The following is a 21396-nucleotide window of genomic DNA, read 5'->3' as shown; positions in this document are numbered from 1 at the left end:
GTTCGTCCCATAGCAGATGGGTATCCACATCGCTTGGACGAGAAGGCGGCTCGAGGAGGCACCGGGGAACGTGGACTGCGTCGGTTTTGAGACCGTCGCCTACACTAGCATTTGATGCCTTCCTGCCTCCGTCGCCGGCGCCGTTTGCAGCCGTTACGGAGCCGGTCCCACTCCAGGAACGGGAGCACGTCCTAGGCCGGCAAAACTTCGGGCAAGGATCTGGTTCGTGCTTGCTGAGTCATCAATTGCAGTTGTGCGAAAGGCAAGGTTTTGCCTCTGAGCCATGGTATTAGCACTTACATGTACCCGGTGTGCAGGCGCCTGAGTTCATTTCTTCACTATGACATTCGGAATCCGTAACCAGCTCCCTAAAACAGCAAGGAAACACCGTTTCGTCTCCCTCCTTGTCCGCTCATGCCAGCAGCCGGTACATGGCAGCCATGCAGTCCAATTGCGACGGCAGACTCGCACTCGGCGCGTCCCAGGTCCGTCATGGTTTTGGCATCCAAGCATAGTAGGTAACTGGTCCTGTTGGCGCTGTCGAGGACGACGCTTAGCAGCACACCGTCGTCCTCCTCCAACGCCTCCCCGTTAGCAGCAGGGCGGGGGACGAAGATGGCTTCCCCGGGGGTGTGGCCTTTGGGGCCCTCCCACTGCAGCAGCTCGCGCGTCTCGGTGTCGATCTGGACGATGGCATCGAGCATAGTGCTCGAGATGCGCGAGACGACCATGTACGTGTAGCGGTGCTTTTTGCACCGGTACTTGGGATTGATGACGGGCAGGTCGCCTGCATGCGGCGATGAGACCTCCATGACTATCTCGGGGGCGGGAGGCCCCGTGGCGGAGGCGGCGCTGCTGGCAAAGTCCTTCTTGCGCAGGCGGTACCTCACGAGCCGTGGAAAACATTTCTGCGCTAGCTGGCCGTCGGTCTAGAACTCGCTGGCCTTGCCGTTGCGGTCGAGGACGACATCGTAGTATAACCCATTGAGGATGTATCGGTTCGGGAACTCGACAAGCTCGCAAAGGACATCACCGTCGTCATCCTCGAAGGCGTTGACAGTGTGGAAGAAGAAGCAGGCCGGTGAGGCGAGCTCGGTCACGACGCCCTTGCCATGGTGCCGGTCGATCACGAACCACCAGCACTTGTCAGACACGTCGAAGGGCTTGAACGAGTCCTTCAGGTTGCCCTCCCACAGCATCTTCAGGCCATTCCACTTGTAATCGGCTACGGGCAAGCAGAGGACGACGTAATTCTGCGCCATAAAGAAGCCGTGGACGTATGTGGCCTTGTACGGTATGGTCGCAAGGATATCGGTCCTACCGGTGGAGGCACTAACGCGGAAGACGCGGTACACAGGCTGCTTGCCGAAGTCGAGGTTGTAGTTGTTGTAATCGCCCGTGTCCGGGTCGGCCATCGCGTGGGCACTCCCAAGGGACCCTTTGAGGTCCGGGTGAAACCTGGAGTGGTTCGGGAAGCTGATGGGCTCCATGGTGCTAGGGTCCATCTCGCACCGGACGGCGGCGTCTGTTGCAATGACGAGATTGGCCGCACGGTGGCCGTCAACGCCGACGTCTGGCTTGGTTGGAGGAGATTTGAACGAAGGTATGTTGACGCTGACCGTGACGCCGACGTTATGGATATCCGAACGCTTCTCGAAGACGCGCATGAACTTGCCAAAAAGACCGACGCAAGGATCTAGCCTCTGGGCAAATGATATGGACCGCAAGGTGCCCGCGGCCTTGATGCCAGCGGCAACTTTGTCGGACTGTCGACGAGACGAGTAATAGACATTCACCGTCGGCCCCTCGACGACGATGTCGAACCTATGGGTGTGGGCGAGCCCGTCGAACCAATGCGAGATGTGGAAGGTGCCGGACTTGGTGTCTTCAACCTTGCACTAACCGGGGCCGGTCCGGTAGAGGGAACCGGCTGCCCATGCTGGGATGTTGCCCTCAGCCTTGAGCTCGATGGGGCCGCGCTGCTCGGTCAGGCCGTCAAACTGGACGACGGTTCAACCACGCGGTCAGGGCGGGGAACTTGAAAGCGGAGAGAAGTGCTTACGCCGGCCTCGTTTGGCCACTCATGGAAGGCTTGTCGCTCCAGGTTGTCGAGGGCAGCCTTGGACGAGGCAGCCTCGTCGGCGGGCGTCAGCCTCGTAGTTTTCCTCCGCGGAAGATAAGTCGAGCCCATGTTGCAAGGAACTTTGAGGCCGCGTGCGGTAAGTAGTCGCTCCTTCGCTACAACCCCGCGAGAGATAAAATTTCCCTGAGGCGGAGGTGGTTATACCTAGTATATGTGGCCGCAAGCAAGACAAACGAGCTAGCCCTTACGTGTGGTAACCGGGACTGTATATGCCTAACTATATATAAAGAATATATAGTTATAGGAAGAAGATTAATAGATTTAAATTTTAATTAGTTCGAGTAGTTAAAGAAGGAAGAAGATTCCTAAGTAAGATTCCTTAGCTAGCTATCTCAATTTGATAGAAGCTTTCGAGCTTACTAGGCTTATAACTATTAGAAATAGCTAAGCTAGTTACTTATAGAGTAATAGAGGTAATACTGCGATATTGCTACTTAATAGGGCCAATAGTGAGCCTTAAAGAGTCAAAGGTAGTGATGGATTCAGTACTATAGAAGAGTGGTAAGTTGGCTCTGCAGTAGTGGCTATTATAGAGCGTCTTTCGAGTGTAGGGGACAGAGTTTTCTCAGGGGCGCACTAGGCCCAACTAAGGCATCAAACCCAGGGCCTCATTTCCAACAGAACCCCTCTAACGCAATGAGGGATGATACCAGGGCGATAAAGACTACCAGGAAACAAAGAGTCATCTCTTGAGTAAAAGGTTCGTATATCAAGGAGGACGAAGGTAGAATGGACATCCATCATTCTTTGTTTATAGCGGGCCCGGGAGCAAAGGAAACCAATAGTGGTTCTCGAGCGGTCCCTGGACCATTTGTTTACGAAACCGAAACAATGCATGTTCCGCCATCGTGTGGCTTGTTTGAAGTACAGCTAGGATGGTCGAGACGAATGCAAAAGACAACGGAGGATCGCTTGTTCTGAAGATCCTGTAGAGATATAGTATCAGTAACGCTGGACTCGAATTCTGCTGGGCCGAGAAATAGGATAGAATATGGTAGCTAGACATTACCATACCCTTCCAGCATCATCTGTCTCCTGTCAAGGACTCAGCGCATATTCTAATAGTAGTGAAAAGACGTATGGCGATCACACCTACGATCAGACGAATAAAGTGCGGACTGTTCGGCGATGGATACTCTTGCCTCACTTGCCATATGATGTTCGCGTCATCGATCCTTTCGACGGCGCCGTCCCGTGTCTGTGAAAAGCCGTCAATGGTGCAGTACTCAAATCCCCGGATTAGAGGAAGGTCCCAGAGTCTGAGAGAGCGGTTATCGTGGGTTATGAATCGCTCGGTGAAGCCCAGACCTGCTCCTGACAACCATTGGTTCTCGATGGCTTCCAGTAGTCTCCTACCAGGATCATGGAAGTGCTCTTCGGGTAGGAGGTAAATTCTGCCTCGCCCACCTGTTTTCTTGCATTTGTTGGCAGGCAACTGCTGGGTCTTGGGATCAAGATGAGACGCATCTATCCGGAACTCAATAGTTGCCTCGTTGAACCCGATGAGGATGATATTCTCGTCCGTAGCGCCCAGGTGCTCGTTATACTGGAAGCGGAACGTCATCCTCCCCCTTTGGCAGAATTTGATCATGTCCTTTCGTAGGTCGTCCATCGCGCCCTCGGGGAAGTTGACGTGGAGGAAATAATAGGGTATGACGGAGAATCTGCGTGGCTGCGCATTTTCGCACGACTCTTCCGAGTCTTCCCTGGTAGTGGTGGATGCACGAAGGAGACGGTTGGTTTCCTCAACCCTTTCCGCAAGAAAACTGACCAATCTAGCCTGTTCCCTGACCACAGTAACAAGATCAGCCTGACCAGGAGGCAAAGCGTTGCTATCAGTCGACATTTCCAGAAAGATAACTGGCCTGAAGCGGTAGTCGGCGGAAAGGGCGCCGGGGCGGCCGGTCGCAGTGCTACGGGCGCTGCGGCTGCCTCGTGACCGTCCCACACTGTCGAGAGTCGTGGACCAGGCGCCTGCCAATTACGCGCGAATTGTACAGTACGGTACCACTGATACGAGATGGAAGAAGGAGGTCACTGTCGGTTGGAGCGACGGGATAAAGCACTGTTGCATGCCCGGCGCAGAAAGACGAGTAGGTGCAGAACCTGAGGTGGATTTCCGCTAGCTTGCGGATGTGGAGGGAACGAGTGAGGGGCAAAGAGATGTCAAAGGGAAAGGGCTCTGTTGGTGGGAAGGAGGACCCTGGGTCTGAACCTGTCTTGAGCCACTCAGGCTGCTGGCAACTGGGCCTTGGCTCATGAACCATTGGATCCAACCTCCTGCAGATTAAGGTACATACACACCCACTCTTTAACTGTGCTTTTCAGCTCTGCAGCAGGCTGCAGGACCATCGACTCTGAGGATCTACTAGCATCCAACTCGCGGTTCCAACCTACCGAGCCTCTTAATCGCCAGAAGTCAAGAGGAAAAGGAATCGCAACAAGTCGAACCAAGCTCGATTTGAAACGGTTCTTGGGTTTATAAGTCTCCCTTTTATTGTCTAATAAAACTGGAATTTATCCAAGAGCAAGTAAGAAGTCACTCAAGAAGGACAGTATGTATGTACAAGAACGTGATAAGAACCCAACTCCCAACCACCTGCACGCTCCAGTCCCTTCCGTTATTTACCAGACCTCAACATCCGTCACACCCCTCAGCATCACCCCGCCTTCACTTTTCCCGCTCAAGCCTTGATATGAATGTAGTTGAACGTGTTCTTCGGCACAGTCCTCTTCCCATACCCCTCTGTAACCGCGTAGTTATACTCCTCAACGGTAACCGTATCCTTCCCAACAGCCGCAACCCACGCGACATGCCCCGACCCCTTATTCGTCTGCGCGATGCACCCAGGGACAGGGTTGTTATCAATCTTCACCCCTGACGCGCGGGCCGCCTCGTCCCACTCATAGGCATTCCCCCAAGCCTTGCCCTTGTACCGATTCGTGAACTTGATGCCCAACCGATCATTGATGCGCCACGCAACAAAACTCGTGCACTGGCACTTGAAGTAGTTCCACTTGTCGACGGGCCCGCACTGGCCCTTGTAGGGGTAGTCGTTCTTGATGGGGCCGGGGATCTTGTCGCTGCTACCTCCGCCGCCGCCGCCGCCGGACGATCCGCACTTGTCGGTCACGTAGCCGTTGGTGCCGGTTTTCACGTAGTAGTCGGCCACGTAGCACCCGTCCTGGGTCTTGTCCCAGATGCTGTTGCCGTTGACGTCGGTGCCCTCGGTCTGGCAGCTGATCTTGATGTCGGCGCCCTTCTTGTAGGTCTTTTTCACGGCGTAGCTGGTGCCAGGGCCGGAGCGGCAGTTGAGGGTGTCGCCTGTGACGGGGTAGGCGTGGGTGACCGAGAAGGTCAGGGCCTGGAAGATGAAGGCGGCGATGGCGAGCTTCATTGTGACGGCTGGAGAGTGGAATGAAAGGGAGATGATGAGGGAAGTGATGGATGGATGATGTGTGTGTGTGTGTGTCTGTTTTCGATATCACCAAGGGCAAGCGGGTGCGTTGGTTTATATTCTTTGCATCCTGAACATTATCGCGTTATTGGACCCGTCGACCAGCCGGAGGAAGACATGAATGTCAACAGTCTCTGTTGGTACAATCAGTCCGATATCCGCATGTCGCTGAGAGTGGAAACCGAGTGCTCCATATCTTGCGGGTAAGACGGGCTTTGCGGCGCCCCTATAGGGTTTCCCGAGATTGAATCCATGGTTAGTACTTCCAAATGCAGGGTGCAAATCAGCTGTATCCTATTTTCGTCCTTCAAAGAACCATACCAAGGTAGGAAGGCGCACATTTTGAAGAATAGACAATCTGAATGCTGAGTTGCATTCCCAACAAATCTGCAAGTCCTACATTCATGTGATTGCTGGGAGTCAAGGAGAGACGACTCAACCAGTTAGCGTGCTGCATAGGCTAGAACCCGTCAGTAATCCCGAAGGGGATCTTGTCCTTCTACAGAAATGTTCCAGTGCTGGTGCTCAGGTTAGGCCCTGTCATACTTCCAGTGAGTTGTAAGATCAGCACACGATGAGAAGTTCTGAGCTTGTTGCCCGCCCGGTAAAACACCGCAAATGACAGGCGGCATTCAGCACCGATCAACAGGATCAAGCCGCTAGAAGCTGGGTATTGTCATCAGGGTGCCTTGGGTACCTTAGACCACTGAATCAGTTGTTGCCAGGATTCTGTTCTGCGAGTTCAACTTCGGTCTTCCGGATCGTCCGTACACCGGATCCGCTCAGTCTTACCATAAGGCTCTGGTGATCGGCCGTGGAGGTGATCCACCGGCTCCATCTTCTCGTTGGCTCGCCATCAGACATTGGGCCTGGGAGCGAAGCTAGCGAACCTGTTGAGCCGAGGCTCTAGTTAGTGCTTAGCACTACCGTTGACAGCAGGTAGGGTAGGATCGCAACGGTACCTTACATTTGGAGATTGCGGCTCTTGCCATGGGTGTAAAATTGGTGGTCAGGTTCAGCACGTACCTAGGTAAACTCAGGCTGCTAGTCGTTCATCTCATGTCTTTCCGTCTGTTTTTGGATGTGGAGTTCGCCCCACGTCAAGTCCAAGAATGGCACTACAGCTGATCAATTGAGAACTTTCTGACTCTGACAGCTGCAACATCCACGGGACCATGTCCGCGGGCATTGAAGTCTTGACAAACTTTGGAGTTTGGGCCTTGGCAAGCCAAGTTCCACAGCAAGTGCGCCTTCCCTTCAGCGGGCCGCACCACCTATAATTAGCACCAAAATGTGGGGTTCCCGCCCAGCCCTAGTAATGACCCACCTTACCCCCGGGCCAAATGGAAACACTTCTTTTCGTTCTCGCAGTTGAATCTCACTCAACCCGATGTTGATCCTTGAGATTAGTCCTCCATGGACCGTCGGCCTTTGGCGTGAGCAAACATCATGAACAACAACGAGCTGAGGAGGAATCCCTAAAGGCAAGTTATCTACTATCAGTGACTAATTGTCACAGCCCTGTTCATGTAGTTTTTGTCTGCTCATGAGCGGCGCAATACACTGCCCTACCGCCGTCACTGCACGTGTTGGGCCCCCGCGTGGAAATTGCAAGGGGTTTGCGCGTTGAACAGGTTGGCGCAGAATTAACGCACATTGGATCTCGATCGCAGACGCCACGATGCAAAAAGGTGATCAGCCTCAACTGTCAATGCAGTGCGCTGGACTAATGCAGGGGAGCGACACCGAGGCTGAAGAATGGATACATCAGACAGGCGGGACCGGGACAATCTGACGGCTCTGTGCCACCGACTCCCGCCGACTCCCTAGCATCGACCAATGCGTTCCCCACATGCACCACGGGGGCCCTTGAGCAAACTCATCAACTGCGAACCCACTCAAGTTGGGCAAAATGGGTTCACCGAATCCGAAATGCCTGGAAAACGACCTGGGGTATGACATTATGTCACAAACCGGCATTCCATCAACCCGTCTTAGCGACTGACTGCTCCGTACATGGAAACTCCATCATCTCGTTCAACTTCAGGTGCAAAGTCAACAATAGAAACAAGCCGGCGATGGTTGTATAAAGGGTGCGGTTCTGGACGACGGAATTCCTTCTCTCTCATCCTCACCACCACAGCTCACCACCACAACTCAGCATCTTCTCAACTTCTCTTCCAGATCTTACCATCTCTTCTTTCCTTAAATCGACAACAGGCATCTCTTCTCTCTACCACTAACAACTACTCCTCACCATCACAATGCAGCTCACCACTCTCGCCGTTCTCGCCGCTGCCCTCGTGCCTGCGCTCGCCTACCCCATCACGGGCGACGACGTCAACTGCCGCTCCGGCCCTGGCACCAACTACGCCGTCAAGAAGACATACAAGAAGGGAACAGATGTCAAGGTCACCTGCCAGACCGAGGGCACCAACATCAACGGCAACAGCATCTGGGACAAGACTTCGGATGGCTGCTACGTCTCCGACTACTACGTCAAGACGGGCTCCAACGGCTATGTGACCACCAAGTGCGGCAGCAGCGGGGGTGGCTCTGGCGGCAGCTGCTCCCCTCCCAAGTCCAACCAGGCCACTGTCGACCTCATTGCCGAGTTTGAGGGTTTCCGTGCCAATGTTTGTAAGTGCATCTTTAGACTTTCACGCCATATTCTCCGCGCAAGACAGCATGCTAACTTGATCCCCAGACACGGATGCCACCGGCCACCCCACGGTTGGCTACGGCCATCTCTGCAGCAACTCCAAGTGCTCCGACGTCAAGTACCCGATCCCCCTGTCCTCGGCCAACGGCAAGAAGCTCCTCGCCGACGACATGAAGGTGTGTTCCACAACCCACATTCGCCGTGGCATCATCCACCCCGCTTGAGCATATTAACTGACAGACACCACTGCAGCGCTTCGAGAAATGCATCAGCCAAATGGTCAAGGCCACCGTCAACCTCAACCAGTACGGCGCTCTGGTCAGCTGGTCCTTCAACATGGGCTGCGGCGCCGCCCAGTCGTCGACGCTCGTCAAGCGCCTCAACAATGGCGAGAACGTCAACAAGGTGCTCTCCGAGGAGCTCCCCAAGTGGGTGCACGGCAACGGCAAGGTCCTCCCCGGCCTCGTCCGCCGCCGCAACGCTGAGATTGCTCTGGCTAAGAAGGCCACCGACGACAAGGCCCTCCCGGTTAAGTGCTAGGGGATTACAGATGGGATTCATTCGCTTTCCAACTTTTGGTTTTTGCTAGACTTCACTTCGCTTCATTCGATGTAAATATTTGTTATTTTGGGTACCTAGATTAAACTGGACAATTATAGAGCTTTGCTTCTCAACTTCTCAACAATCGTGGGATCAGGCCCCTGCTCACTTGCCTACCTAGGCTCAATGACATGATAATCAGCTCAGGACTCCCCGCGAGCACAAGATTCGCGGAATATTACAGGCAGAATATATTGCCCAGCCCTGCGTCACATCGGTGGCTAAAATACCGAAGGCCCACTCCCGAGAGACAATGCGACATGAATCGGAGTAGATATTGGAGCAATTCCCAAGGATGGCTTGCTGTTTACACATTGCATCTTGTTCACATTGCGCTCCCTGTTCAGGTTCTACCATCATGGCTGGAAAAACCACGGGCATAGTCGCGCTCTGCGCGACAATCCTCCTCCTCCAAGCCCAGTCCGTCTGCGCAGTGACATTCGCCATCCCCAGCAAAACAGGCGCGGCCGGCTACACCTACGCACCGCTAGATCCAGCGCCAGTCGGCATCTCGTTCGAGTTCTTCACCTTCCCGTCGTACATGACCAACGTCACGGCAACACACCAGTGTCTCGCCAACTGGAAGAACCTCAGTGGAACGTGGCCGCCCATCCGCATCGGCGGGACCACCCAGGACCGGGCATCGTTTGGTGCGGCGAGCGAGGCGTATGTGACCTACTCGGTCGCGAATCCGGCTGATGCGCCTATGTCTTTGACGTTTGGGAAGAGGTTTATGACCCTGGCGGGGGGGTATAATGGGAGTGTGGTGGTCGGGTTGAATAGGGGGAAGGATAACATTGAGAATACGATCGCTGCGGCCAAGGTGGCTGTTACTGAGATCCCAAATCTCCTTGCCATCGAACTGGGCAACGAGCCTGAATGTAAGCCTCCATGGAGGTTCTTGCCTGCCTCAATGTCCAGCATGCCATATCGTACTAACTACTGACTTTGCTGCGCTAGATTACCCCAAAGACGGCCAACCCATCGCCCGCGGCACCTGGAACCCGGCAGTGGACGCAGCTTCTCAGATAAGCTGGATCACGCGGTTGGGCAGCGCAGTGGGTAGGCCAAATATCATTCAGGCAGGCAACTGGAACCAGGCGCCGCCGGAATGGGGCGCGGCGCAGATGATGGCGCGCGAGACCCCCCAGGCGAGGCAGTACATCCGGCATTATGCGCATCATAACTATCCGGGGGGAAGTGTACAGAAGCTGCAGAGCCATGCGCAGACGGTGAGCAATGTCAGGGGATTGTTTGATGCGGATGTTGCAGCTGTGAGGAGGTCGGGGAGGGAGTATGTCTTGGGGGAGACGAACAGTGGTATGTCATCCCTTCCTTGCCCCTTTTCATCTGTATCACCACCACCACCGTTCCAGTTCCATCAACATCACCCCCCGTCCGGTAGACATATCCACTAACCCCCCTTTTTCTTCTAAAATCCAGTCTCCGGCGGCGGCGCAGCCAACGTCTCCCCGACCTTCGGCGCAGCCCTCTGGACAATGGACTATGTCCTCCAAGCAACCTCCCGCAACATCTCCCGCACCTACTTCCACCACGGTACCATCGGCAACTGCCAGTACTGCTTCTGGGGCCGGTACAGCATGGGCGCGCCGTACTACGGTGCCACGGCCGCTGTTGCACTTCTCGGCGGGGGCGCGCGGCACCTGGCCGCGCTTGACAATGGCAATTCGGCGTTTGCGGGGTATGTCACGTTTGATAGCGAGGGACGGCCGTTGAGAGTGTTGTTGTATAATTCGGAGTATTGGACTGGGAGTGGGAGTGGGGCGAGGAGGGTGGAGGGGTTTACGTTGACGGGGTTGCCGGGGGGGTTGGAAAGGGTTAGGGCGAAGAGGTTGACTTCGCCGGGGGGAGCGATGGATAGGGTTGATCGGGGAGGGGAGATCACGTTTGGTGGGCAGAAGTTTCAGGATGGGACGTGTGTGCTGCAGGGGGAGGACAGGGTGGAGGTGGTGAGTGTGGTGGAGGCGAGGGTTACGCTCGAGGTTAAGGCGACTGAGGCGCTGTTGGTGTATCTGCAGTAAGGCCTGGCCAAGGGGCTGGTTTACCAGAACCTGAGCCGTAGGGGTGTTGATGGGTGGGGACTGGTTCCGGAAGAGCAACATCGGATGGAAAAATGAGCAAAAAAATGGCATAAAGCTCAGGTAGGAGCGCCACGGTTCTGCCTGAAATCGAACCCGTGACCTCCCGCCCTACGGAACCGTGCGCAACGATTTTCTAGTTAGCTGGCATTCTCCACTCGGCCACAGGATAAATCCTCTGGCGGAGTCTAACTTGCTTTACCGGGGGAAAAACGAGGCTTATATACCTCCCTCGCTGGCTCGTTACTCCCAGTCCACGTGCTCAGCTCCCTGCCGTCCACCTACCTACGCAAGGGCGACGCCTAGCCACAGGCAACCATACTTGTAGGCCAGGACGGCGCTGTGTTGACAGTCGAGGGCTAAGTTGATGCCATTCCGACTTGACAGCTAATCTACATGTATACACCTCGCCGTCCTCTAATACTGTGTCTCTACCAGGTCTTTTCATCTTCAGGACGACACGCCAGCACCAGATTCCTCTCTGTTTCCAAGAAACGTATGTTTGGGCCCCTATCTACCTCGTCAAGTGGGAGCACCCAAAAGGCAGCCTCTTCATTATTACTCTGTATCTCCCTACCAACGCCGTGAACGCGACCTTTTCTTTTCTCGATGGAATGATCCAATTCTTGAAGAAGAGAGCCACCGATGGCCCGCCCGCGTTGGCCTAGTATACGATAAACCTGGGCGCCTTCCCAGTCAGCTCATATCGTTTGTCCTGAGACTTGTTTTTCCGGATACAACAAATCTGTACAGAAGAGTGATAGCAAGCTATGCCCATCGCCCACCAACCCCTCGCCTTCTACTCTTGGGAATCCAAGTCGGCATGCCGTAAGCCCAAATTCCAGGAAGTACCTCGCCCGTCGCCATTGATCACACCCTGCCGCCACCGGCATCAACCATAAGGCATAAAGTCCAGGCCGTGCCATTGTTGGATAGGTCAATGAGTGCGATGGCCCATCCATCCATCAGACTTGTCGAGGATCGATCCGTGTGGGAGCCACCGCCAGCTCGCGCCCCACCCGCTTTTGAGTCCTTAAGGCTAGCTCCCTGCCAGGTAGCCCGCCTGCCGAACGGTGAACCTTCCTGTCGGTAGATGATGAACTGGTTGTGTTCTGACCGTTGTTTCCGCTGCCTGTCTGACCGCCGCGGTTCCTCCGAGTGTTTTTGTTGCAATTCGCTGCAATGTTGGGGACTTGGGTTCCAGAACCAGTAGGTACGCGGCTTGGGCGACGTAGCCGGCGCGGCCGCAGGTACAACAGACACCCTGTCGCTCGCCCAGTTCCATGAGATTGCTGGCGCCTTTGCCGTAGCATTTTAGTATAACCGGGCGGTGCTTGTTAGACACCACTGTTCACCACAAGGGGTCACAGCAGGTCCAGTGGTCCACCCGATGCCGCGCGAAGGCCAGCACCACGCAAAAGTCAACTATTCGCACCCACACCCTCTCACTTGCTTTTGATTGGTTTTAGCCCAGAGAATTCAGCCTGACAGAATTTTGAGTCCTCTAGGCGCTGGTGTTGATTCGCAGCTCTGGGTTACCCACGTTGTGGGACCAGTCCCGTCCAGTTGCGAAAACTGACTAAAGTCTAAAGTACATCGTGGTCACCTATCCCACGATGTGCGCCAAGATAAAGCCATCACCGGCCATGTGAGGGAGGACCGGGTCACACGTGTCCTTCCTGTTGGTGCACTGCAGGCACCGAGTCACGCCCGACTTGGCCATGACACAACGGAACTTGAAGGGCTCGAGACTGGATGACTGCCCTTATAAGCGATAATCGACGAGCGCAGACACCGAATGCAGAACTCCGGGAATGCTGGGATGGGCACAAAGGGGGGCTGAAAATCGGTTTAGAGTCTCAAAAATTGCCGTGAGGTGCGCGTCTCGTATCTTTGGTGAATGTCTTCTTTTGCCCATCGGGCAACGGCCCGTTGCCGTCCAGCTCGCAGGGGAGGTCACGTCTGTTCAGGTCATCCTGGGACAACTTCTGCTTCTTATTACTCTAGTATATCAAACCGTCAGCGGTTCCGCTCTTTTCCTGCTGCTGTGCGGCCTGGAAATACATACCGAATTTTTTGGAAGAGGCACCCCCTCTTCCGCTTGGGCGCGGCGCTGCCACTGCCGCTGGCGACGGCGACGCGCCTTTCCCTGTCCCTTGTCTTTCTTGGTGGGAAGGCGGGCGGGCGGCTGCAGTTGTTCAGCGGCTGAGGAGTCCGAGCCGTGGGAGATCAAGGAGGCCCGCTGGTTCGAGGCCGCAGAGAAGGACGACAAATTCCTGAAGCTACCAACATCGTCGCATGCCTTTGCATCGGCAACGCCTTTGCGGCGTCGCTCTGCTTCTTATGACTACTATACGTAGTATAGGCAATTGCCACTGCCCTCGGCATCAGCAGTAGCATTGCTGCTGCTCTCACCACCGTTAACGGTCGCATGCCCTGACCTTGCTTCCTCAGGAAGAAGCCGTTGTTGATCATGGCCGCTCGTTGTTTTCATTCGGACCCGGCTCGTTTTCAGCTGACTGGAGCCGCCCGTAGAATGGTCAGCCGGAACGATGCAGGGGTATTTGTTTGAGACAACATGCACGTCTATTACAGACTGTCCAACCTCCCTGACGGTATATAATGGGGACACTGGAAGTCGATCAGGTCGCCAACCTCAACCTCGTAATTAGCGCGATGAAGGCTCGATCGGATGCATTTCATGCAGGGAGCAAGCTCCCAAACACTCACTCCCATTGCCGCGAGCGTGGCCATGATAAATATGCCGCTTTTCCGGCAACAGCTCCATGTCCTCGTGGTCTGAGTTCCCTTCGACGGCGTAGCCGCCGAGGCCGAGAACAAGGAGAAAGCGACCAGTAAGCGCGGGCAGAAGAAGCCTGTGGGCCGGAGGCGGTATGGGATGGAGAAATTTGGTAAAGGATATATATAAAAAGGTACCAGCCGGAGTGGCCTAGCAGCTCACTTGTGATCGACGTCGACCAGGTCCACATCCTCGTCGTCCTCCTTATCATGACTCGCCTGCTCTTCCTTCTTATACTCCTCAACCTCGAACGCGGGGGCGGGCCGAGCCAGCCGCTGGCGGGTTGCCCGGGCTTGTCGGCGCACAGAAGGGGAAAGGGCAGCGGTCGTCCCGGCGAAGGCGGAAGGGGATCGGAGGCGGGAAAACTACGGGCAGGATGAGACCCGGAGCCAGCGACACGGCCCGGCCACGAGGCGCGGGAGAAGGCGTGCCCAAGTGGGCGGCCAAGGTTTGCTGGGTTTCTGGCTTTCTGCCATCACCCTCGAGCCCTGCCTTTTTAAAAGCGCCCGTGGAACGGGCAGCTTGGTACCACGCAGGGGTACTTGTTTGAAACTGTCTCCACGTCTTTGACGGAGCGGCATTCGGGGTCGCCTGGCTGAGGTGCCGTTGTCAGTCCGTCTGATGTCACTGAAACGGTCCGGTTGGAATGGCGGAGGGATTTACCACATAATTCAAGTCCACCCACGACCCAACATCCCAAGGCCAGAAGGTGAAGAGGCCGGATTGGCGGACTGCGTAGCCTCAGAAGGACCAGCGGAAGTGGCAGACGGCGGCTGTTGGAAAATCATGTTAGCTTGGCACGTCTGGTCGAGGACCCTGAAGATACTTACTTGTTTACCCCGAGGGGAAGATGGCTGTAGGCTGTTCATCAACGATTCAACGTGATATCAAGAGTCAGTCAGTCTTCTAGGCCGCGGGCAACCTAGTGTTTCATCTGACTTTGTCGGCGGGTCGCCTGGCATTGACCCGGCTCGTTCTTCGTTTCTTCCGCTGCAATTCGGTCTCTGTATTGACTAAATGGTATACCCTCGTAACCTCCAACTCCTAGCCAACGCTCTCGTCTGAGGACTCTGTCATGCCAATCAAGCATTCTCTTCCTCCTCATAGTCAGGGTCCTCCTCGAGCCTCGCTTGGCTCCTGGTCGTGTGTTTGGTAGGTGCCCCGGACGCTTGAGCAGCCGCTTTGCTGGCGCCTTGGTAGGAGTTTCGTTGAGCTTCGTTCTCAACTCCGCAATCTCCACCCTGAAGTTCTCTACGCTCTCCACCAAGGCTGCCCTCTTGGTCCTCTCCTGGGTCTTTTAGTCAAAGCGCCCGTAGAACGGGCAGCCCGAGACGATGCACGGGTATTTATTTGACACGGTCTCGATGTCTGATATTGTGTGGCACTCAGGATTGCCTGGAGGAGGAACAGTTGTCAGCTCGTGTCGACAGGAATGCCTTCCGTTCTTCCTTTTCCGAATGGGGTGAGCGCGGAGGTTGGGGACATACCACATTCTTCAACTAGGGACGTGACCTGGTGGCCACAGCGGTGGTGTATATAGTGCTTACGATAGCACATCTTGGTTAATGATGGATTTTATCTGGTGTACTTTGGATGTGAAATATTCTGTCTTCTCGTTGAAATTGGTTGAGAGAGAGGAAATGCTTCGCAGACAGCGTGACGAGAATTGGGTGGGATCTTGTCAACGACTGGCGGAGTTTTTGGTTAGAAAGTAGGGAAGATGTATGAAGAGTGCAATAAGATGAGTTTATATAAACTTTGAGGTCGTGGTATCGGATCGCTGCAATGAAATGATGTAAAGTTTGTTCTTGTCAAGCTGCGAAGCTGGAAGGTATGGCGCCGTCGTGTAGTTGTGGAACTCGCAGAGCGCTTGTCTCTTCTTTTCCTGAGTGAGAACGGGAAGTCGAAAATCGAGAATTTTGCCTCGAGTAGGAGGAGTCTATGGTGGTCCAAAGATACTGGGAGCATAACCCAAAGATCGCCCATGGTCACAGTAGAGATCGGATGGAAGAAGCAGAAGCTATATACGACGACATAAGCCCAGCAATTCTCAGGGAGGTGTAGCTGTTCCTCAGACTCATCGGCATCTTAACGATCAGCTTAACACGCTTGCCGATAACCTGCACTGGGGGGTGCGATCACTGTACTTATGCTCTTTCACAAAGGTTGTCCACCCCAACCAAATAGGCCGATATAGCTCTCCCTTATGATCGTGATTGATCTTGTGCATTTGGGGTGAGAGCAAATAGGGTAAACACGGTCGTTTGCCAGACCAAGCATAACACGCCCGCTGGATTGCGCAAACAGTAAAGTATGGGGATGAAGAACAAAACAAGAGGTTTGTGATAAGGGCCCTCCTATGGGCCTATGGCATCTCCTGCTGCCCAGTTCCCTCGACGATTCGTCATGGAGGGAAGGCATGTCTGGTCGAGCGCTATCCGGTTGATGTCGCGCAGCACATGCCCAAGAACCAGATTGAAATGGCAAGCGGTACGTTCAGGATCGCAAACCATCCCGTATATTGAGCAGAGGCTTCTCCAGACCGTGCATCGTCCACCGCGTCGAATTGATTTCAGCGAGGTCCTTCAAACCACCGCTTTCCAGGTTGCGAGGTCTGTGGTAGGTGAGGTCCTCTGCGGGGAGGGCCACTCGACACGAGGGTCACTACCTTGGACATGGCAACTGGAAGGAACGGCCAAGCTCGGGGACTGTCCACCACGACACGACATCTAGCGTCCTTGGTCTGCCTGCCTGCCCGCGCTTCAACCCCACATCATGTTCTCAAAGTCCTTTCCTTCAAGCCCAATGCCGAGCCATCCTTGGAATATGGAAAACTGGTGGGGTTTGCTTAGCAAGCATCTGTTATAACCCATCACCCATAAACCTTCAAACAACGGAGCGGAGAAATAGCAAAAGGGAGGAGAAACGGCTTCAGAAGGCTGCGAAGAAGACCACCAACCTCGATCGACACTGGCGTCCCCACCCCATGGAAGCGAAGAAGCGAGGAAGTGAGGAGGGGGATTTCATAAGTTAAGTCCACTATCATATCCCACAGAACCACGGACCACCAGTTCAGAGTCGACGGTCCATCCAGTCAGGGCCTTGCGCGGGCCGGCTCGGCTTGCTCAGTTGAGATCAGCCGCAAACCGGCCCGTCCCACGAGCTTCTCCCGAAACGAAACATCCCCGCGAACAAGAACAAAGCAGAGTCAGATAAGGGAGGGGACAAGTAAGCAAGCAAGCAAGCAAGCAAGCAAGCCGAGCGTTCGGAGGTTCTGGATCTGGACAGAAAAGCTCCAAAACTAAACCCCGCCTCGAGTTGGGACCATCTTATCAGAGCTTGAAAGATCCCTCCAAAGCAAAGCAAAAACAGGTCAACTGACTTTTGTTAATTTGATATGCTCAACATGATATATCCCCTCCCCCAAACGCTCAAATCAATCGCAGGCCCCTGATTTGTCCCCCGCCATGAACTACCTATACAACCTCGGCGGTACAAGTATAGTAGTCTCAATGCTTTGCCCCAGCCGCCCCGGTGTGAGCATCATAAACCTGACACGACACGCTTGGGCCAGAAGGGAAGGGAGCAAGTCCTGGGACCAGACACACTGCTCACTCGCCCCCCAGAGCAGACGAACCGCCAGTGGCCCAATCAACTGTCTTTCATCACCGTACAATTACAAATCCCAGATCCCACCACTTGTAAGGGACTTTATTACAGTACAGACTGGAGCAGCACCACGGATGTCAAGATGCCGAAGCCATGTTGTGGAATTCCGAACATGAAATCGGCCAAAGATGACCCGACCCGAACAGCTCTCGATGGCGGAAAGACAATACAATACCAGGTCGGGGCAAAAATATCGTGCATGTGACTGATGGTTCCGGTAGAGGTTGATCATCGTCCCGTCCAAAGCCGGTCAGAGATTACCCGACCCGAAAGAACCCTCAATAGCAGGATAAAGACGGTACCCAAGTCAGGGTCAAAATATCGTTGCACGTGATGCTTCCGATAGAGGGTTCATCATCGTCATCCCCATGTGATTCGTGTGAATCGTACAGGCATCATGATTGCTCTGACCCGAGCGTTTCCTCCAAGGACAGTCCACACAGCATTCCACACAGGAGATGCCCCCCAACTTGCACAAGGGAACGCCGGGTAGGAAGACGCCCCCCAAGGGAATGCCAGGCAGGACGACGCCCCCAAAGGGAAGTCCACAGGAAGACGCCCCCAAAGAAGTGCCTTGAACAGAAAGGATGCAATAAAGCATAGAAAGTATACCGCAGCATCGGCTGTCCAATCCTGAGGATCAGCAAACGAGGTATTGACCACACCACCCAACGCCGCATATACCGAGCACAGGAACAAAAGAGGAGAAGTATAGATAGAGAAAAAGAAGAAAAGAAAAAAAAAGGGGGGGAAACAAAGGCATACTACCACGTTGCTTTGTTGCTTGGTTGCTTGATGTAATTGCTTGCTTGCTCGTGTGCTCGGTTGCATATTTGCGTGGTTGTTGCTTGGTTCCACCCTTCATGTTGCTTGGGTTCAGGTTTGGTGCATGTTTGCATGCCGTAACAAACCCCAAACCCCAATACAACCCGCCATCTTCAGTGCTTCACCAGTCCACCAGTTCACCAATCCGCCCACCCCGTCAAATTCCCTCTGTGCAGCTGCAGCGGTGGCGGCGTGGCACACAGCACGCCTAAGCGGGATGTAACACCGAACAGGGTACAATGCAAAGCCATCACTACAGGGCGCAGGACTGGCGCCAGCCGCGCGAGAGCCAGGTGTATGTTGCCGTCCGGACCGCCTGTAGCACCAACCTAACAACCGCAACAGTGACTGACGGCAGCCCGGACATGGCGACGCTCCTAAACCGCTGCCGCTGCCGTCTTCAGCAGTTCACCAATCCCCCCACTCCTTCATATTCACATCCCCCCTATGCACAGTGTGCTGCAGCGGCGGCGCGGCACACAGGACACCCAACCGGGATGTAACCCCGAGCAAGGCACAATGCAGCGCCATCAGAACACAAGATCTGCGCCAGCCGCGCGCAAGCCAGACGTTTCCGTTTCGATCCCGACCGCCCGCAGTAGTGCCTGACGGCGGCCCGGAGGCTGAGGATGCGCGCTGCCGGTGCAACCCATGACGATCCTCGTCCTCCCCATCCTCGTCCTCGTCCTCACCCTCCAACTCCCCCCTGACTCGACTCCTCTCGACAACATGAGTATGAGTATAATCCCCACCACCACCACCGCCACCACCGCCACCCCCACCACTCCCATCATGAAACTGCAAATCCACCAAATCCGCCACCGCCAACCCCACCACCGCAACCAAGATACCCAACCCAGCACTAAACGGCCAGCACACCCACCACAGCGAGACCAACTTGCCCACAAACAGGCCCAGCCTCAGCAATTCCCCTCCAGCCCGTCCCCCACCCGTCACAGTTCCAGCCCACCACCGCGCAACACGGTACCCTGCCAGAGCCACACCCTGTCTCACACGCCCCAGCCGCGTGGTCGGAGGGGGCATCAGTAAAGGCGTGGTGATGCTTGCGACGACAGGGCTGGCGAGCGGGGAGGACGCGGACGCGGACGCGGGGATGCTGCTGCTGCCTCTTCTTCTTCGCTCTGGCGAGGCGGACGACGACAGGCGGCGGGCATGGTGGCTTTGCTGACTGCGCGAGAGGGTCATGGCTTGACTGGGACCGGTGGTGTGCTGCCGTTGTGTTTGAGTGCGGCGGTTTCGGGACCCTGCTCGCGTCGTCGGAGGAGGGGAGATGCGTTTCGTCAGGAGGGAGGTGGTGTGCGTGGTGTCGGGGGTGGTGGTGGCGTGGTCGTCGGCGGCGCTTTCTGGGGAGCCGTTGACGCGGGCGTGTTTGGAGGGGTCTGGGGATGGGACTGAAGCGTGAGTGGACGGGGGATTAGTAGTGTCGGGGAGGGTCAAAGAGGACCAACCTGGAACTGGGGAGCTGGGGGGCATCGGCGAGTCGAGGTTCTGGATTCTTTGTCCGCGGATGATGACGGGTGGACTGGAACTGCCCGATGCTCGCATCACGCCGTCCAGGTTAGGCCCGCCCATGGCGCTCAGAACCTCGCCGGCCGTGGGTCGTTCTGCTGGGTTGACGGAGAGTAACTTTTTGAGGAGCTGGTACAGCTTTGAGGGGAGCTCTGGTCGCTCTCTCCGCTCGTCCTCAAAGCCTTTCCAGTCCGTGATCTCGGCACGCAGCTGGTCAATGTCTTCGAGTTCCTCATTGACCGCATTGGCATTGCGATAGGGCAGACGCCCAAAGCACATGAAATACAAAATCATGCCCAGGGAAAAGACATCGGATTTCGTAGTGAAGTTGCCGTATCGTCCGCTGGCATCCTTTTTCAGGACTTCGGGCGCACAGTACGAGATTGTGCCTGTCGATCCCGTCGATTTGCGGACTACATGCTCTGGCTGCACTTCACCGAAATCGCTGATCAGACAGGTTAGCTTGGTGCCTTCGCGGTTGAGCAGGCAGTTGCTCGGCTTGAGGTCTCGGTGGATGTAGTTTGCTGCGTGTAAGTAGGCCAAGCCGGAGGTGACATCCTTGAAGAGCGAGTAGATCTCTTCAGGGTGCAGCCTCCTTTGTACCTGCGGCCGCTCGGCCTGCCCCTTGGATCTGCGGCGCATCTGGGCCTTGAGCTCCTCCTTGGTTGTCAGTTTCGGCGTATCGCCAACGACGTAGCGCTGCAGGTCGCCGCCGTTGCAGTATTGCTGAAGAATGAAGGCACACACGACGCTGGGGCCGAAGCGATTGAGCTTGACGTCCTCCAACCATACATGGCGATAAGAGACTAGATTGGGGTGCGACAGCTTCGCCAACAGCTCGACTTCGACTAGGACTTTCTCCAACCAGGCGTGATCGTCTCCCACCGGAACGCGCTTGCAGGCGAAATGCCCCAAGTGGCACCCATCGATCTCATGCCTGACCAGCATCACCACCCCTTTGCCGCCTCTGCCAAGCTCCCTCTCTTCAATGAAGAAGGTGTTGAAATAGTTTGGACTAAATGCCTCCCGTCGGATCCGGCTGCTTCCCTGAGGGGCTGGCGAGCTGCTCACGAACTCGGCATCGTCGACATGGTCGTGGGTGCCCCCCGGCAGCGGCTCAACCAGTCGGCGCACGGGACTCGAAGGTGGACGCGATGGGGAGGGGCTTTGGCCGTGGTGGCCGGCACGCAGCATGCGGAAATATCCTGGGTCGACATATGTCTCGTCATGGTCGGGGCTTTCGAAGTGCGAGTTGGGTGATGGAGAACGTAAGGGTTGGTGGCAAGTCGGACACTCGGTCAGCTGAAGGCCTCGAATCTCAAGTCGCTGTGATGAGGGGTCGCGGACGACAATGGCATTATGGTGTCGTCTGCAAGTGAAAGATTGGGTTAGCAAACAAAGTTCACGGGCACATGCAGGGCTAAGTTATTGAGGGTTCTCGAGTCGAGTCTTGAACAATGCAGACAGGGATGGCGTGACGTACAGCACCACTTCTCGGCCCTCGCGCGGATGGTAGGGGACAAGCGACATTGCTAGCTAAATAAGACGCGCTCAAGATGCGCTCTTAAGGGACAAACTTCCCATGATGGTCTGGATGTGTTGGCTTCAGC

The 21396-nt window shown here is 55.3% G+C and overlaps 7 protein-coding genes across 7 annotated transcripts; 2 read left to right on the top strand and 5 right to left on the bottom strand.

Annotated features, from left to right (window-relative positions):
* Positions 1-2553: 2553 nt before the first annotated feature.
* On the bottom strand, positions 2554-3989 carry N656DRAFT_849644 (uncharacterized protein; the record flags this gene model as incomplete). The annotated part of the gene is made up of 3 exons (XM_064819361.1): positions 2554-3069; positions 3158-3178; positions 3240-3989. The coding sequence occupies 3 exons, from the start codon at positions 3987-3989 to the stop codon at positions 2959-2961; spliced, it is 882 nt and encodes a 293-aa protein (XP_064664783.1). The 3' UTR covers positions 2554-2958.
* Positions 3990-4827: 838 nt separating this feature from the next.
* Positions 4828-5541, bottom strand: N656DRAFT_802908 (CHAP-domain-containing protein; the record flags this gene model as incomplete). Its single annotated transcript, XM_064818299.1, has 1 exon — positions 4828-5541. One exon carries the CDS (start codon positions 5539-5541, stop codon positions 4828-4830), a length of 714 nt encoding a protein of 237 aa, XP_064664782.1.
* Positions 5542-7865: 2324 nt separating this feature from the next.
* Positions 7866-8803, top strand: N656DRAFT_720585 (glycoside hydrolase family 24 protein; the record flags this gene model as incomplete). The annotated part of the gene is made up of 3 exons (XM_064812451.1): positions 7866-8241; positions 8309-8439; positions 8516-8803. The coding sequence occupies 3 exons, from the start codon at positions 7866-7868 to the stop codon at positions 8801-8803; spliced, it is 795 nt and encodes a 264-aa protein (XP_064664781.1).
* Positions 8804-9221: 418 nt separating this feature from the next.
* On the top strand, positions 9222-10905 carry N656DRAFT_720550 (glycoside hydrolase family 79 protein; the record flags this gene model as incomplete). Its single annotated transcript, XM_064812449.1, has 3 exons — positions 9222-9744; positions 9824-10183; positions 10307-10905. The coding sequence occupies 3 exons, from the start codon at positions 9222-9224 to the stop codon at positions 10903-10905; spliced, it is 1482 nt and encodes a 493-aa protein (XP_064664780.1).
* Positions 10906-12558: 1653 nt separating this feature from the next.
* N656DRAFT_849640 (uncharacterized protein) lies at positions 12559-14724 on the bottom strand (the record flags this gene model as incomplete). Its single annotated transcript, XM_064819360.1, has 8 exons — positions 12559-12965; positions 13031-13281; positions 13693-13838; positions 13925-14127; positions 14292-14353; positions 14448-14535; positions 14593-14623; positions 14702-14724. The coding sequence occupies 8 exons, from the start codon at positions 14722-14724 to the stop codon at positions 12822-12824; spliced, it is 948 nt and encodes a 315-aa protein (XP_064664779.1). The 3' UTR covers positions 12559-12821.
* Positions 14725-17669: 2945 nt separating this feature from the next.
* Positions 17670-18463, bottom strand: N656DRAFT_522888 (uncharacterized protein). Its single transcript, XM_064809949.1, has one exon. It carries the CDS (start codon positions 18260-18262, stop codon positions 17792-17794), a length of 471 nt encoding a protein of 156 aa, XP_064664778.1. The 5' UTR covers positions 18263-18463; the 3' UTR covers positions 17670-17791.
* Positions 18464-19618: 1155 nt separating this feature from the next.
* On the bottom strand, positions 19619-21316 carry N656DRAFT_677314 (kinase-like protein; the record flags this gene model as incomplete). The annotated part of the gene is made up of 2 exons (XM_064810507.1): positions 19619-21155; positions 21270-21316. Coding segments are annotated over 2 exons (1584 nt in total), but the record flags the coding sequence as incomplete, so codon positions are not given.
* Positions 21317-21396: the final 80 nt, after the last annotated feature.

Source organism: Canariomyces notabilis, assembly GCF_033297395.1.
Source record: "Canariomyces notabilis strain CBS 508.74 unplaced genomic scaffold N656scaffold_48, whole genome shotgun sequence".
NCBI lineage: Eukaryota > Fungi > Ascomycota > Sordariomycetes > Sordariales > Chaetomiaceae > Canariomyces > Canariomyces notabilis.
The sequence above is the reverse complement of the archived record's forward strand: the minus strand, read 5'-3'. Positions and strand labels throughout refer to the sequence as shown.